The sequence below is a fragment of the Cyrtonyx montezumae genome, unplaced genomic scaffold (assembly GCF_038088225.1).
Source record: "Cyrtonyx montezumae isolate F1298 unplaced genomic scaffold, pur_monq_1.0 scaffold_7, whole genome shotgun sequence".
Classification (NCBI taxonomy): Eukaryota; Metazoa; Chordata; class Aves; order Galliformes; family Odontophoridae; genus Cyrtonyx; species Cyrtonyx montezumae.
In genome coordinates, this window is record NW_027072078.1 from 25,473,570 (window position 1) to 25,489,594 (window position 16,025).

At 48.1% G+C, this 16,025-nt stretch overlaps 1 protein-coding gene across 1 annotated transcript; it reads right to left on the bottom strand.

The window, feature by feature from the left end:
- Nucleotides 1–3,817: 3,817 nt before the first annotated feature.
- Nucleotides 3,818–15,360, bottom strand: LOC136057788 (uncharacterized). Its single transcript, XM_065750685.1, has 6 exons — nt 14,389–15,360; nt 9,237–9,411; nt 8,263–8,467; nt 7,241–7,863; nt 5,476–5,621; nt 3,818–4,650 (listed from the first exon to the last, which is right to left on the bottom strand). Exons 1-6 carry the CDS (start codon nt 15,336–15,338, stop codon nt 3,855–3,857), a joined length of 2,895 nt encoding a protein of 964 aa, XP_065606757.1. The 5' UTR covers nt 15,339–15,360; the 3' UTR covers nt 3,818–3,854.
- Between the last annotated feature and the right edge of the window lie 665 nt (nt 15,361–16,025).

The following is a 16,025-nucleotide window of genomic DNA, read 5'->3' on the forward strand; positions in this document are numbered from 1 at the left end:
AGTGCTGCACACGCTGTGCCAGCACACAGAGGGAGGCTCCTTCCTCACCAGATGGAAGTGTTTGCTGAGCTGTAGTGCTATCTGGTAAACTGCCCAATTTTCTTGCAGTCCTTAACTGCTTCCAGTTGGTAGGAACTGCCAAGGATTTGCTCTTTGGGCCTTTACTGCAAAGCAATGCCTTCTGTGCTGTACATAGAACCTCACTCCCATTTTTCAGCCAGAAGTCACACACCAAGGCAGCTAACGAGAGCAGAAAGTCGATGTGGATGACTGCTGGAGGCTGTTGGGGACTTCAGCTTAAAAGAGAGATCTGTTCGTTGTCTAAAGCAAAAGTCTGCTTTCTAAAGCTGTTACTCTTAATCTCCCTTTGTTTCTTTGGGTTTTTTTTTTCCCAGGCTTTCCCTCCCCAGCATGCTTACTCCTGCAGTGGATTTTCTTTCCTTCTTTGGGACCTGATCTCACAGGGATCTTCATCCAGTGCTGTCTTTGTGGGTGCCTTTTGATCTCAAAGCTGCTTTGATACAGACTGTCAATTTCTTCCTTTCTTTTTTCCCCTGGTAAATTACCAGTAAGATTCACACTGAATTCCTATAGGTTGTTTGTGAGTTCTGATGAATTAAGGGAGTAATCTGCCTTTCTTCTTATTATTCCCTTTATCCCAGAAGGATCTCTCTTCCTTCTGTCCCCGTTATACTAGAAAGAGGAAGGAGTCTTGAAGAGCCATCTTAATTTTGTCAGTCAGGAATTCTATCAGGCATAAAAATATTGTAGAGCCCTAAGAAGGCCAGCTTGCAACAAATAATTACTTCTTGGCCTGCAGCCTGCCCCAGGAACCGTTCTGACAGCTTTCTGTCAGGTGAATCAGAAATGGAAAAGTACCACACAGCTAATCCCTAGGGCTGCCCAGGAACGTGTGTACATGTGATGCTAAAAGACCTGAGCCCCCCAGGGGAGGGACCATCCAGGTTCAGAAAGGCACCAGGGCGCTATGGAAACTTACTGCCCTGTCCGTGTGCAGGCTCACCACACAGCACGGCTGCTCGCAGGGCTGACGGCCGTTCAGTGCTTGTGCTCCCTTTCAACACCTGTAATTTAAAAGCAGGCAAGCAGCTGAGTACACACTGGGTACTGAAAGACGAATAACGTTCAGAACACAAGTTCTGTCTAGTTGGGCAGGCTCCACAAACTGTCCCTTCCCATAGCAGGATGTCCCAGACCTGAGAGCTTGCACTGTTCCCTGGCCATAGATTGTTTTAGGGTAGGGCTACAGCACCAGGTACGTGTTGTGTTCGTAACACAGGGCAGTTCTTCACAGACCTTCTTCGGGGAGTGTGCCTGGTGCAGGGGAAACAGGCAGTGGTTGCAGCAGCCTGGCTGGCAGTTGTTTCCTGTCATGCTTTAAGAACCCAGAACCTGAAAAACTGAATGATTGTCCAAATGCAAGATTGATGCTGAAGATCAGCCCTTTTCCACATACTTAAGCCTCTTGGAGCAGCCAAGGGGATTGGTGATAGCTTGGTTTAAAGATATGACTGTACCAACAGTTCACCTCTGCTTTTGAGCGTGAATTGGACCAAAGAAAACCACTGCACTGGAAAGAAATTGACAGCTTCTCAGGAAGCAGCAGCAGCTCTCTGTGGCTGTGAAATCCCATTGCAGTTGGATTATGCTTAAGTGTCCCTACGTCTTCTCTTAACTCAACTGCCACAGGAGGTAATGAAGAGGAGGAGACTGCACTGCTCTGGTCATGGGAGAGAAAATGAAGGCAGAACAGGTTGCTGCTCCTTGCATGGCATGAGAACGAGGCTCAAAGTCGGTTCGATGCGGATCTGTCATGAGAGCATCACAGAAGTCTTCATCCAGCAGCTGCTCTGCTTCTGTGTCAGTTGATTAGAAAAACAAGCAACAAATTAAAATAAATGCCTCATGCTATTCACTGGCTGCTCAGAGCGTGTTTAGGGGAACAAACAATTTGTTGTCTAACACCTAGAAATAACTGGAGGGAATGCCAGCTCACTTGTGCTGCTGCCCTGAGAGGCATTCTGCCAGCTCTGGCTCACTGCAGTGCTCAGCTGCGTGCTGCCACCCTCCTCTTGGATACACGTTTGCAATGTCTCCACGAGATGCAAATACTGTTTCCTCACGGACAAAACGAAGCACTAAAGAGAAAATGCAGCCAGTAAGCGTGATTCACTGCTGGTGCCTGCTTCAGCACCCAGCGCAGGACAAGGAGCCCCAGCAGCTGCAGCAGAGGGACACACCTGGATACTCTTTGGAGTCCGACATAAGTCAATGGGGATCCCAGAGGATCAGAGCCTACCCACCTCTGTGGAGGGAGCCCTGTGTGCCTTTTGTCTGTGGGACAGCTGATGCTGATCTCTGGAGAAATACAACAGCGTGCTCCTTGTGTGTACCAGAAGTATCTTGTTGATGGCGAATAACACCGACTGGCTTTGTCCTTCCCCTGGGGATCTGAATGAACATTTAAGGACTGTTCTCTGAGGTTCACCAACCAAAATTCAAAACTCCTTTAATTCAGCCTCCTGGGCTGTAACATGGCCTTTGCCGTGTTAGTCACAGCATGGCATTTTGCTGACAGTATAATCGCAGGGCCACAGCCAGTGGTAATGTCAGGCTGGAAAGGTTAGGTCCTTTTTGCCTTTTACCATTGTTCAGCTTCAAGTAATTTCCCTGCTGAGGAGCTGAGAGAGGCTGGACCTTACAGGGGAGCTCCATGGTCTCAGTTTCAGCTCTCATTTTTCACGTGCTGGGGTCTGACCTGCCCAGGCAGGACCGTGGCCAGGGCACAGTGTTTTGTGCCAGTCCGCTGTCGCTTAGGGTAGCAGGGCTGCACTGTTATCCCAGTTTCATTAGGACTACCTCTTGAATTCTGTTCAAGGGATGCAGGCACATTGATCACACAAATGCCACTCACATCAAATGAAATATCTACTCCAGAAAACCCCTTTTTTTTTTTTTTTTTAAATACCCACCTGAAGTCGTTGAAACATAATTATTAAAACCTTTTATGTTACTCTACAGGACAACGTAAATTATTCCTTTCAGTTAAATTGTGAAATACACTAGATTACATCATTTAAATAATTGCATTTTAAGTTCACTATTAGTGGTAGCAGAGCCATATTTACATACAGTTCTGAGATATTTTAAATGCAGTGTAGTGTTCCACTCTCTAAGTCCATTAAATGCAGACTTCCAGTGGGGGGATACTGCTCTTCCATGGGTCTTCACACACATTTGGGGTGCACATGCGAGAGAGCAAGAACCCCTTTTACTGTCTGACCTTTTTTGTGTGCTGTGTGCATGCAGCTGGATCTGAGTACGCTGACTCCTACTTGATTTGGATTAAATATGAAAGATCTTTTAAAACAAGTATTTTGGCTGAAAAATGAAATATAGTCCTTAGGAGTAGTGGTGGAAAATGTTTTCTCCGACTTTCCTCCTCTTCTGCGTAACACTGCACCTAATTTTGACCCTGACTTTACCTAATGCTGATGAAATATAGTCAATAGCGGAAACCTCTCTCACGTTATCAAGACTGGCTTTCAACAGAATTCATGCAAATGCAAGCATCATATGTCATTCTCCCACAGTGCAATATTAACAAGTTAAATGCATCATTTTCCTCCAACAGGCCCCTCTGTGTATGTACATCAGCCACAAACAAGCTCCGAGTCCTGAGGCTGGAGCCCAGGATCAGGCTGTAATGCTTGGCTCCAGCGCTGCTCAGTAGGAGTTCGTGTCAGACTCCTTTCTGTGTCGTCCATGGAGCAGAGCAAGTTCAAGCTACCGTGGCTCTGGCCAAGCCCAGTGTCACTGCATGCTGCCCACCCTCAGGGCCTGCTATGGGGCGTGCTGATCATGATGTTGGGCAGCGCGTTCCTCCGCTTCTTCCAGGAGCCCAGCTCCCGCGAGTACCGCCTGATCTGCCTGAACCAGTGGTGAGTCCGTGCCCGGTCGCTGTCCCGGAACACAAACGCCTCCCTCCTGATTTCAATGAGTTCAAAGGTGTCATCGCAGTCGGGATCAGTGGAGACGATGCAATTACTCAGCCTCAAGGGCTCCCTGAGCAAATGGAACTTCCCATTGTTTTTGTCCCTGATGAGGACCAGCACGGCATCCTTCACAGGCCCGGGCTCAGCTGACTCCAGGCTGGACTCAGACACGCGCTTCATATTCACCAGGAGGAGGACCTGCATGTTCTGGAACTTGAGGGTCTTGCTGCCTTTCTTCACCCACTGGCCGTCAGGGGGCTGGGCCAGCTGCAGAGACCCCTCCATCACAAACCGTGTTTCCTCCCGCAGCCACCCCACAGTTTTGAGGGCAGTTTCTCTCATTTCGATGTTGATGACTTCCCTCTTCTTCTTGCTGTCTTGGCGAAAGGAGCGGAGGGTCCACGCGTTCCCTTCCTGCTTGGTTTTCATGTTGATGTGCTCCAGGTGGGACTCGATGCGGCTCTTGGCCTCCCGCAGGCTGCCGTGGTCTGGGTGGTACTCAGTGGTGGCCTTGATGATTCTGCTGAGCAGCAGTGGGTACTTAGTGACTCTTTGCAAAGGGGCCATCAGAAAGGACCTCAAGTTCATCCGTCGCAGTGCTGTGTTGTCGTTCTGGGACACATTGAGGAATATTCTGCAGGGATTTAAGAAGAAGGAATGAAACGGTGGCTGTTTTGTCAGCAGATGCTGCAACCCAAGATGCAAACGAGCGGAGAGGCGCTGACAGCTGCTGAGTGCTGCAGCCCTTCGCTCTGGTTTTAGCAGCCTTGAGAGCTCTTCTCCAAAATTAAGAATGTCTGCAGCCATGCTCAACTGCGGAACGGTGACAAGGGGCCTGGTTTGCTAGCACGTAATATCCCAGCAGTCATCTGTTAATCACTGGAAAACAATGAGGGTGTGATCTTTCTCTGGTACACATTGACCTGGGCCCAGGGCAGATACATCAGCCTATATGTGATTACATAAATGTGTGGGTTCTTTCACCATTTGATTACAATGCTTCCTAAACAAGAATTTGGTGCTGTCATCATTTTATAGCTGTTGCAGTGGTAACAGAGCAATGACTTGCCCAGCAGGCTGGGGCTCAGAATGGGAAACATTTGAGTCATGCATACTTTACCCAGTGATTTTTCCCAGTGGAAAACCAAACCTTGCTCTGGTGCAGGGATGAGAATGTTCTTAGCTGGGTGTTATTCAGTGAAAGCTCTGTGGCCAGTGGGCAAACATCGGTACCACAAAATACTGATACAGATGGACACCAACAGGCTGTCTCACCGAGCACACTGAGGGCTGAGCACGTTCTGAAGCATAAAGCTCCTCACCCCACAACATTGCAGCTCATCCCTAACAAACATTAGCACCAAAACTTGGATCCGGTTGAGCTGACAAAGGCTTTGCCCTCAGCCCGGCGCCCTTCTGTCCTCAAAGACTGGAAGAATATTCTCAGGTCTCTTCTCACCTGAGCAACTCTTTCTCCTTTTCCAGCGCATTGAGCATGTTCACAGAGGAGGACTGCTGAAGACAGTAGGTCTGGAAGGCTGGCAGCATGTTGACGAACTCGAGAAATATTTCACCGATGCACACGGTCATCAGATCATCATCCCCCTGCAAGCATGCAACACAGCCCCTGCTGGGTTAGCTCAGGGGAAGCACGAGCACAGAACCTGCATTCAGTCCTGTCAGTACAGACTCACTGCAGGGTCTGGTGAGCGCACAGCTGGGCTGCAAAGGCCGTCTCTTAAAGGCCGGGAGTAAGCAGCACATGGGGAGAGGAAGGGAAGCTGCTCTAACTGTTCGCACTTCTACATGTAAAGAAATGTCTTCTCTGCTTCTGTGGGCTCAGCCAGCTCACCAGGAGCTAAAGGCCAGAGTCAGCCTTCTAGTCAGCAGGGTTTTCAGGGGCCTGGGCTGGCAGGTCTGCCATACGACTGATGCAGCAGTGCATAAATTAATTAAATTAACTTAAGAAAGTTTAGGCTCAAATGGGCAGGGGAGGCATGTAGCTCGGGGAACCGTCGTGGCAGTTCACAACTTCTGCATTTGTTCTGAGCAGCTGGGCTGGCTGGGAAGCAGGATCTCCACCAGTTGCACTCCTACTGGCTACTGTGATGCCTAATTGAAAAATTTCACAGTAAATTGCTTTTTGACTTTCAGACTAACCAGAAATAAAAGAACCTTGTGCCACATCATGCTTTTATCTCTGTCTAGGTGCATGCTGATACACTCTGCAATTACCACTCACTTCAGCAGCAGGAGAGGGAGCAGTTCTCTGCTGGCAGCTTTTGATGCAGTACAGAGCTCTGTCTGCAAAGGGCAACATGGAGGAGGAAACAGGGAAATCCACGGCTGCTGTAGAAGCCATTGCCTCAAGAAATTATTCACAGAGGACAACCACAGTGCACATCTGTCTTCAGTGTGCCAGGTGCACAAGAGAGGCTGTCAGTTTCTGAGACAAGCTGCTCAGTTTGATGCACAGAGAGGGTTTCAAGAGAGGGAGAGGAAGGATGTGTTTCCTACAGAACAAATGTCCTGGTGAAACCGACAAAGCAATGAGTGTGGTTTGGTTCCTTAAAGAAAGGAGGATGTGAAGCTGTTTGTTTGCTCTTTGCAGCGACTGCTGTTCTAGAAACTTATTTTTATTTCTCTGCCGTCTGCCCACTACACTGGTGGGATAGAATTCTTTGTGCAAGGCAGAGTGCATCAGTAGAAGCAGCTGGTGTGCAGAGCTGTAAGTAGGTGCAAGTTGTCACCAGTGCAGGGAGCAGCCAGTGCTGTCTGGCCCTGCAGCCAGCCCAGAGGCAAGCTGCAATAAACTGCAACCTCACACCAGCTCAGGGTTGTGTAAGCATGTGGCCTGCAAGCTTGGTCCTCTTATGCTGGTCAGACCAAGTTGAGCTCTGTGACCCTCTGCTCAACCTCTTAAAAGCGTCCAAGCTATCTGGTTTAAAGCTAACTTTGGTAATGGGACAATTAGGTCCTGTTGATGGGATAAATAACTGATGGCCTGCTAAAGGCAGAGGCATTACCACAGCAGGGTGAGGCCAACAGTGATGATCTGGTACAGATCTACTGCAATCACTGGTTTACAATAATTGAGGGAGCAAGGGACTGGGCAGACGACCAGAACCCAGGATCCTATCTTCCAATCCCCCTGCTCCAACTGTGCTGCCTCACTAACACACAACCTATTCCTACCTGCCCAGTTCAGCAGGCAGGCATCGTACCTGGTCAAAGGCCTGATCGATCTCCTCCTGAAGTATCTCCAGAAAGCTCTCATTGAGGTCAATGAGCTCTTGAATATTGCTGAAGATGCCAAGGAGCTGCTCCTGAGTCAGCAGCCCAGCTGCCTGCATGGGGAGGTAGAATTCCTCTTTGATGATGCGCAGGTCCTCTCCATAGCTGGCCTCTGTGTTGACAAACTCCAGCACAGACTCCTTGCGCTCCGTCCTACGCTTGCGGCACTTGTCGCAGAGGTCAGCCCGCCTCTGATTACAGTTCTGCACATCTGTCTCTACTGGGAGGTCCCTTTCTCCACAGTCGGTACAGGGCTGGTGGGCTTCCCAGGCCTGCAGGGAGCTCAGTGTTTCGGATGCCCTGTTCCTCCACTTCCTGGCTGACATCTGGCTGATGCCACTGTCTGCCCTCTCCACCTCTGCAGACTTGGTCCGGGTGGCCTCACTGGGATCCAGGTCATCACGGACATCATTCACACCCACAATCCCGCTGTCTGTGCTCAGGCTGCTGACATTGCTCCAGTGATGTCTGGAACGGAGGGAGCCACGTGCGGCACGGCGAGTCTCATCGAAGCTGCTGCCATGGCCAAGGTTGGCTTTTGCTACCACTGGACCTGAGAACAGACAGAAATCATCACAGAGCTCACTTGGGGAACTCAAGCTGGCACAGCCACAAGCAGCAGGAACCCCGGTGGGGAAACCTGATGAAAGCAGGGCTGTTGGCTGTCTTCCCTCCTGTTTTGCTGCTGGAAAGCTAGGGAGTGGGGATCAGAAGGAACTGGCTCCCAGGTGAAGCCTGACTTTCCTGCACTGCCTATGCCTGCAAACTTACTTGGGCTCCCTCTCCCATTGCCATCTGTCAGACAGAGACACAGCAGGATAGATCCTGATTTCTTGTATATCAAGGTTAAATCCAGAATGCTTCCCTCCCCTAGGTCCATAGAGTTGCACCATATTTACACAGAATAGTAGGTCTAAGCACCTGGCCCCCACCAAGTACAGAATGTGCATACCATAGTCTCGCTCCTGCCGGCGTTTCTGTGCGTGCTGCCGTGCTGCTGCTGCAATCTTCAGCTCCAGCTGCTTCCTCTTCACTGAGTCTGTTGGCATGGGGTCACTGAAGTGCGGCCGCAGCCGGCACTCCCGCTGGGCCTTGGCACCATCCGTGCTCTCATGGACAATGTCAGAGCTGGACCGGCGGCAGCTGGGACTGGAGGTCTGCAAGAAAGGCAAGCAGGGTTGGAGCAAGGCAGCGGGGCAGTGGTCAAAGAAGTGTCTGCTTTGCAGCCACTGGATTTCAGTTGCCAAAGGAGGAAAAAGGCAGTTCATTAGCAGTGGGATTTTAAACGCAGCTCTTCTATGCAGTCAGTTTGGGATGTTCTATGATCACAAACCCCAGGTCCCTCTGTCTTGCTTAGTTCCAACAGCAAGGACTCCTCTCCCCTGTGGCTCTGTAGCTGCCAGTTCAATGGCTCAGTGGTGGCTGGGCCACAGCTATCCAATAACCGTGGAGAAATGAACAGCACACCCCTGGCTAAGGTTCTAAAGTGACAACTGTGCCAGTCCTCCAGGGATCTAACTTCACTTCCCTCTGCTCTGTGAACATTTCACAGCTGCCAGTCCAGGAACTCCAGCCTTTAAGCCTCACCTACATTAGTGGATTGACTAAGTGGGGACACTAAGAAGGACCTGGCTGATCTCCTGGGCAGCGCAGCAACAAAAGGGCGGTGGTGTGGTGAAAGCCACAGTGGGATTATTGCTGAGCTCCCTGCAGTTGCAGATAGATAGGGGCACACAACTGATTCCTATTTCCTTAAGCATAATTAAAAAAGCACTAGAAGTCCTTCCGATTAATTGACTGTGGGAGTTGATGTGATTTCAGATGCCAAGCTGCCCAGTTTCTACAACAAAGAGATCTTTCAGAGCTTCTGACAAGAAAAAGTCCTAAACAAACACCCAAAATGAGAGGTGAATTCCTCTCCCTTACATTCCCTGCAGGTTGAGCGTCGCTGGATTTCTCATTGCTTTTCTTATCCTCCCAGCTCTCAGCTGCCATGGACATCGCTGTGGCTTGCTGGCTGTCCTCTGGAGGTGGGTGATCGTCTTCCTTCAGTTCACAGTGTCCCTCAGAGGGGGATCTGGCAGCAGTCTCAGCATTGCAGCTGCAGAAAAAGAAGTAAATTCTGATGAACATCACATCCGCAGCTCACCTGCCATTCCTGACCCAAATGAGACTGAGCAGAAAGCCACAGTCTGATCAGCCCAGCCACAACAGTTCAGGGAAAGTTCAGGCACAAATCTAGTCTGCTTGGCATAGATTTCTGTGTCTGTGTTTCAGGGCTCTAAATAAAGCTCTGTTATTGCAGTGCAAAATGAGTAATTGCACTCATACCAGCATCAATTTGGGGTATCAAGTCTCAGGTGTTCACAGGACTTTTTTGTGTTCATAAAGCGTGAGGTTCACCCACTGGGACCAGAAAAACCTCCTTCTAAGTAGGCTACATCCATTTTTTCCTGATATTTAAAGAGATGCTGTCAACACAGAAACCATATTGCTCACGTGGAAAAAAATCACCTGCAAGAAACCACAATACTTTGAAGAATTCAGAGGATTAAAGGAGCTTTCTCTCTGTTCTTCATCTCATGATCCCAAGCTTGCGGAAACCACTGGAAAGATTCCCTCTGCTTTCAGGGAGCTCATGCTCAGGACTTTTGGTGCACTGAAGGGCCCTGAAATGACTGGCAGCCTGCGAGTCTCACTTGGCAATTCAGGGGTGCTCTTAGTCACAGCTGTCTGCTGGTAACGAGGGCCTGGCCCAACTGATACAGGCAGCCTGTTCCAACCCCACGTTCCTCTCCCTGTAGATAACACCTCTCCAGACAGACAGTCTGGTGCAAAACCTCTGACTTGACAGAGTAGTTGACAGGCTGCAGTTTGTGCCACTACCTGTAATTTTACATATATATATATATATATATATATATAACAGGCTCTAAGACACTTTTCTTGCATGCACAATGAAGCCCGCTTGGAATAAATCTATTTTTTCATTTTGGGGTTACTAAGGGCTTGGATTCTTTTGAGAAGAAGGGTTGTCAGGACTGAATCTGGTTACTTGTGCATAGTGGAAGTCAGTGTCTGGAAATATTTAAGGTTATGAATGCACCTTATGCTTAACAAACATCTCCTGTGATAAAATCTGCTTCTTTTTAAAGGCTTCACTTGTGAATCGATGCTGGTAGGTCATACTGCCAATGCACAATTCTAACACTGTCAGCTACAAGCAAACACATGAGACAGATGGGTATTTTCTTTATGGCATGAATGACAGTTGGCTCTGACAACAAACCATCAGCCACTACTGAAATCACCAAAGAGGGAACAAATCTCCCAGAACACAGACCAGCTCTTGTTGTCAGGCCAAAAAAGTTGGTCTGCAACTTTGCAGCTGATGCTTGTTCATCTTCCTCCATCAGTGCTTCCGGGTCCCAGCTGACACCACCAGAAGAATGACCAACTTAAAAAGAGTTGAGCTGCGGCTGTGCAGCATTGGCACAGTGCTAACAGCACACTCTTGGCTTTTATGCTGTGCTCATTCCTTGCCCTGTGGATTTGGAAGTGCCATTTCCCCCCCTCCTGCCCTGAAGGAAGGAAAGACCAAAATCCACGCTGCCCTGGAGCAGCAGCAGGCCGTGGTCCAGCTTACAATGGACATGTGTCTTTCTTCCCTCCATCCACAGACATGCCAGAGTACCACTCCTTCATTGCTGTATGTGACCACAGTCTGGATTCCAGAACAATTCTTTGAAACCATCTGTATTTAAAATATATCATCCCTCACATATTCCCACCCAGATCATCTCGATGATAGTTGACTGATTAGGGTAAAATATGAAGAGTTCAGCAGAGCACAGCTGAAGGAGGGAAGTGAGAGGTTGGGGGAGTAAGAAACTCTTGATGAGGATCTGCCACTGCCAGAAAACAAGTGTTTCCAACACCTGCTCCTGCTCAGAACAGCTTCTGGCTGAAATATTCAAAAGGAAAGGAGTATGCTGAGGCACACAGAGGCAACAGGGTGTACCCAAGCTCAGCAGCAAAACTGGAATACTATCTTCTCTCGATCACAGCACCTTCAACCATATAGACCACTGCTCTCGGGACAAAGCTGAACTCTCCTCTGTAACTTTTAGAGCAGTTTGCTGAGCTGACAGCCCAAGCTAGATGTTACTTCTTTCCTGCCCCTGCACTCAGCCTTCCTTTCCCTTCCCTGCACATTTCTTCCTGCAGCTGTACCTCCCCAGCCAGACCATCACTGCTGCCAGCTTTCTTCTTTTCAGTCTGCAGCAGTCTCTGCTGATTCAAACTGTAAGACTGAGCTGAGCACGCTGCTTTTTCATACCACTTACATCACCTAGACAGTGGTGTAAACTGAGTTTAGAGCACTCTTTCTTTTACACCTTCAGGATTATTCACCTTCTCATTTCTTCCTCCTTTCATGATGTTCTCCCAACACCTTACTATGCTCCCTGTGTACTGCTCCTTCCTTGTGCTTTGCCCTCCCTAAGAGAGGAAGGGAGCTCAGTAAGTGCAGCTAACTGATGGCTGTAAGCACAGTGGTGTGGCTTGTGAGTATCCAGCAGCCAGGGCTGAAACTGGCATTCTGAGACCTTTTTGCCTCCTGTTCCTTGCAATAATGTAAGGATAATTATATATATGTTGTACTGTGAACCCACTGGGCTCTTTGGCACGTCTCCTTTTGCACATCCTTATTCTAGGGTTCAGAAAGTGGGCAATCTATGGACATGCCTACAGAATTTCCACCTTGATCTCAACATCCCCTCCCATCTCAGGCTACAGCCTAAGTTAAAGGTATCCAGTGACCCAGGAGAGGATGAAAGCTGCTACGGTTCCTAAGCTGAAAATCAAATATTCTCTGTTAAAACATTAAGCCAATTAAATGAGTCTTAAGTAAATATGTATAAATTAATAGGAAGGCAATTAACTTAACAGACAAAGCTGATTTGTAAAACTGTAGTGCTTACACAAAACCTCCAGAAAGAGAAGACAATTTCAGCTGTCTTATTCTATGATGTTCCATCATAACATTTCTATCAAAGGCTTGTTGAGCTCTACACATGGAAATGGGACCAAACTCCCAGCTTTCACCTTCTTTCTTGTAAGACTTAGGAAAAAAACGTAGCCCAGACATCACAAAATAGGACCCAAAAGACAAGAAGTCTCCTACCTCTGCAGTGAGAATCAGCTTAGGTTATAAATGAATATTCAGCTTTTAAGTCTCAGGTGAAAGTGATGGAAAACTGAGATTTTTCCATGCAAAGGAAATCGGTTTTCCACTAATCACTACCTTGGCAATGCCAACAGATCAGTTCCCTTCTGCTTTCCTAAACAAATGATGACCTTTAACACTAACTGCTGTTACTATCTAAAATAACCAGGTCAGGGTTGTTCACTGACATGAAACAGTATTTCTAATACTGCCATTCACATTTTCAGATGAATTCCCATTCTAGTGATTACAAAATTATATTATATATTTTGACAAACCCAACTAATGAGTCTGAATACATTCACGGAGATAAAAGCTACTAGGATATTAATAAGCACAGAAACTGTACTGAAACCATAAAGGCCCTGAGCAGAAAGTATGTGTAAGCAGAGAGGGTAGTAGGAAGAAATACTATGTGCACTACCAGTTTCCTGTATACCTTGCTGTGCACGCACCCCAGGCTCTGGATACTTAGTCAAACCTTTGATCTGCCCAGACAGCTGTTCTTATGCTCTTACTCATAGCTTGTGCCATTCTGTGTATCTCATTTCACATCGAAGATAAAAATAACCTACTCAATGAAAGTGGTTGCATACCAAAGCTTTTTTTGTCTATTTCCTCATCTGGTTTTCAGACTCTAGCACAAAGGCTACGCTGGACAGCTGAAGGAAGCTTTGGATTACAGAGTTACCAAAGTATCTCTGCACCTCACTCTGGTTCTGTTTACATGGCAGCGACATGGCTCTTTCAGATGACTCTCATTCCTGTGTAGAAGTCACCATCACCTCCTCTAATACTGGAGAGTGCAGGCTCAGAGCTCTAGCATTCCACAGATACTGAGCTGGTGTTCAACGCCGAAGCCCTGGTATTTCAACACTGCATCTGCAGATGCTGGAAGCAGCTAGGAAGCAAGTCAGATGTAATTCTTGGCAAAACCAGTCCTGAGAGTCAGACTTACGAAACAAGCCACTCCACCAACACTCCTCCTTTTCCCATCAGCCTGAGCTTATTATAACACACTGACACTGCCCGGTGTTCCTAACTTCCAGACCATTGCTGATTCCTGTTGTGCCACTTGCCTGCATGGGAAAGTTTCCATTTCTTTGGAAGGAAGGCAGCAGGACTGCAGTGTCCAAACCCAGGACAGAGAAAGCAATCCTTGTGAATCCTCTTACCCAGAGACAAGAAAAAAACATCAGGAGAAGGAGGAAGGTTTTACACAATTATCTTGCTCACACTGCTGGTGTTGGCAGAGGGACAGTAGGTACTTTCACTTGCTGGCTCTGCTGATCTCTGGAGGGTGGTGAGAGACTCACAGGAGTCAGCCTACTCTCAGTTGTCTGCCAGTTCACTACACATAGACAGTAAGTGAAAGCCCTTCTTGCTGCACGTCGTGCTACCTGAATTAATGTTCTACAATGATAGGGCAGGCTCTACATATTTCTTTTTCCAAAGGGATTGTATTGATGTTTTTTTTTATCTCTCTCTCGTCTTATACTTTTAACAAATATTCCAGGGGAAAAAACAAAACAAAACAAAAAAACAAGATCTGTCAGTAATTTACTAAAAATGAGTGGGAAATGGAGCACCAGGACTACTAATAACTGCTGTCTGGACAGGATTAAGGGACTAAGGTGCACCAAATGGAATTATTTTTTAGGCTTAATCCCAAACAAAGATGGATTTTACGCTCAATGGCTTAAAGACACGTTAGTCCTCGGTAGAGACCCCAAGACAAAAGGCACTGTCAACAGAATATTTATGCTACAGGAGTTTCAATGCACATATCAGGAGAGAGACCAGATATCTAACAAAGGAACTACTTTCAGGTGACACCACAGAGCATGTTACCTTTTCTTAATAAGTTCCAGGGCTGAACCTATGAATTCGTCCTTCATTTTTTGTAGTTTAGCTCCATAGCTTGACAAGTCTGTGCCTTCTAACAGCAGCGATGAACAGCAAGAGGACTGGGCTTCAGAAGCCAGTGACTGCCCTGCAAGGTGGAGGACATCATTTAATTGTCTTGTCTCTCCTTTCTGCTGCTCATCACTGAAGGTCTCCTGCCCAGCTCTGCGTATTGCTACTGCCTGCAAAGTTGATCGTGGAATAGGGCTAGAGCAAATGGGGACTGGAGATAAACCTGGGTTGGAGATCTGGACAGTTCTGTCCTTAACTTCAGAGCTGCTTATCCTGAAACCATCCCATGTGACTGAATACTGGGAACACCCAGCAGAGGTGTGGTTTTCTTGGAACACATCATCATCATCATCATCATCATCCTCTGCTGTGATGGCAGCTTCATTCACAGCTTTGGTTCCCAAACCTTCCGGACAGATGTTCCTATTGCTCTCCTCATCCAGGGGCTGGTTTGCAAGCAGTCCCTTATTCAAGCACTTTGTTGGCTCACTGCTGCCAGCAGATAAATTTGCCTCCTTACTTCTCATCTGCTTGAATTCCTCAAAGGTGGGTATGTACAGCCTCCCTTTGCAGTGGCTTTTCCTGCTCTGCCCCGGTGTTTCTTTGTCATTTCTTTCCCCACTGAGTCGTTCCAGAGATTCTGCTATTCTGGATTTCTCCATCTCATGGCTTTCCCCAGCATGCTGAAGGGGCAAGTTGGGGGAGCTATTCTGCCTGTGGAGCCGAAGCTTCCTCTGAGCCTCCTGCTTGATGTCTTCTGGACAGATGATCCTGTGTGCGACACAGAGTCTCTGCCTCCCTGTGAGGCCATGTCTTAGAGCAGTGTGTTCCACCAAAACCGTGCAGCAGCTGACAGCACAACCGTTCTTGTACTGCTGGCACATCTGGCATTCAGAAAACTCCTGTGCCGTCAGGTCAGTCAGGGCTGCCTGTGGACGCACTGGCTTGCTGGGCTCAGCCACCTTACTGCTGTGCAGCCTCAGCTTCTCCTTCAGCTCCTTTTTTGCATCCTCAGCCACGGCTCTGTCCTCTGCAGAAGGGAAGAGCCACTGAGGCACTTTGACAAAGTGAGGGAGGAGCACATTCTGTGCTGACTGTGATGTCTGTTTAGGATGGAGAGAAAGGTTTTTCAACGAGTCCAACGTGCTCCGTACGGGGGCCACATCCACGCAGCCTTCTGACCACTGTCGGGTGTCTCTATAGCGAAAGATGATCTCGTTATCCAGGCTCCGGCAGTGAGAATACAGCCCGGAGTCAGCTACCGTTGCCCAGTGAAGGTTCTCCACGCTCCGATACATCCGGTTTTCCACAGGACTGGCCAAAAGTGCCTTGCCTGTGTGGCAGGAGCGTAGGGTGCGGAAGTCCCCAGAAAAAATATGAGTGTCTAAGTTCTTTAGTGGATGCATGCTGCTAACTGAAAACTCCTTTAAGCCATGTTGTGCACAGAGCTGATTATTTTGGCAGCTCAAGATCACCCGGCAGTGTTCCTGTCTCTCATCAACATTGATGTATGTCATAGCAAATGCACATGGAGGCTCTAAGACAGTGGCTTCTAGGGGGAGAGGAGGGAG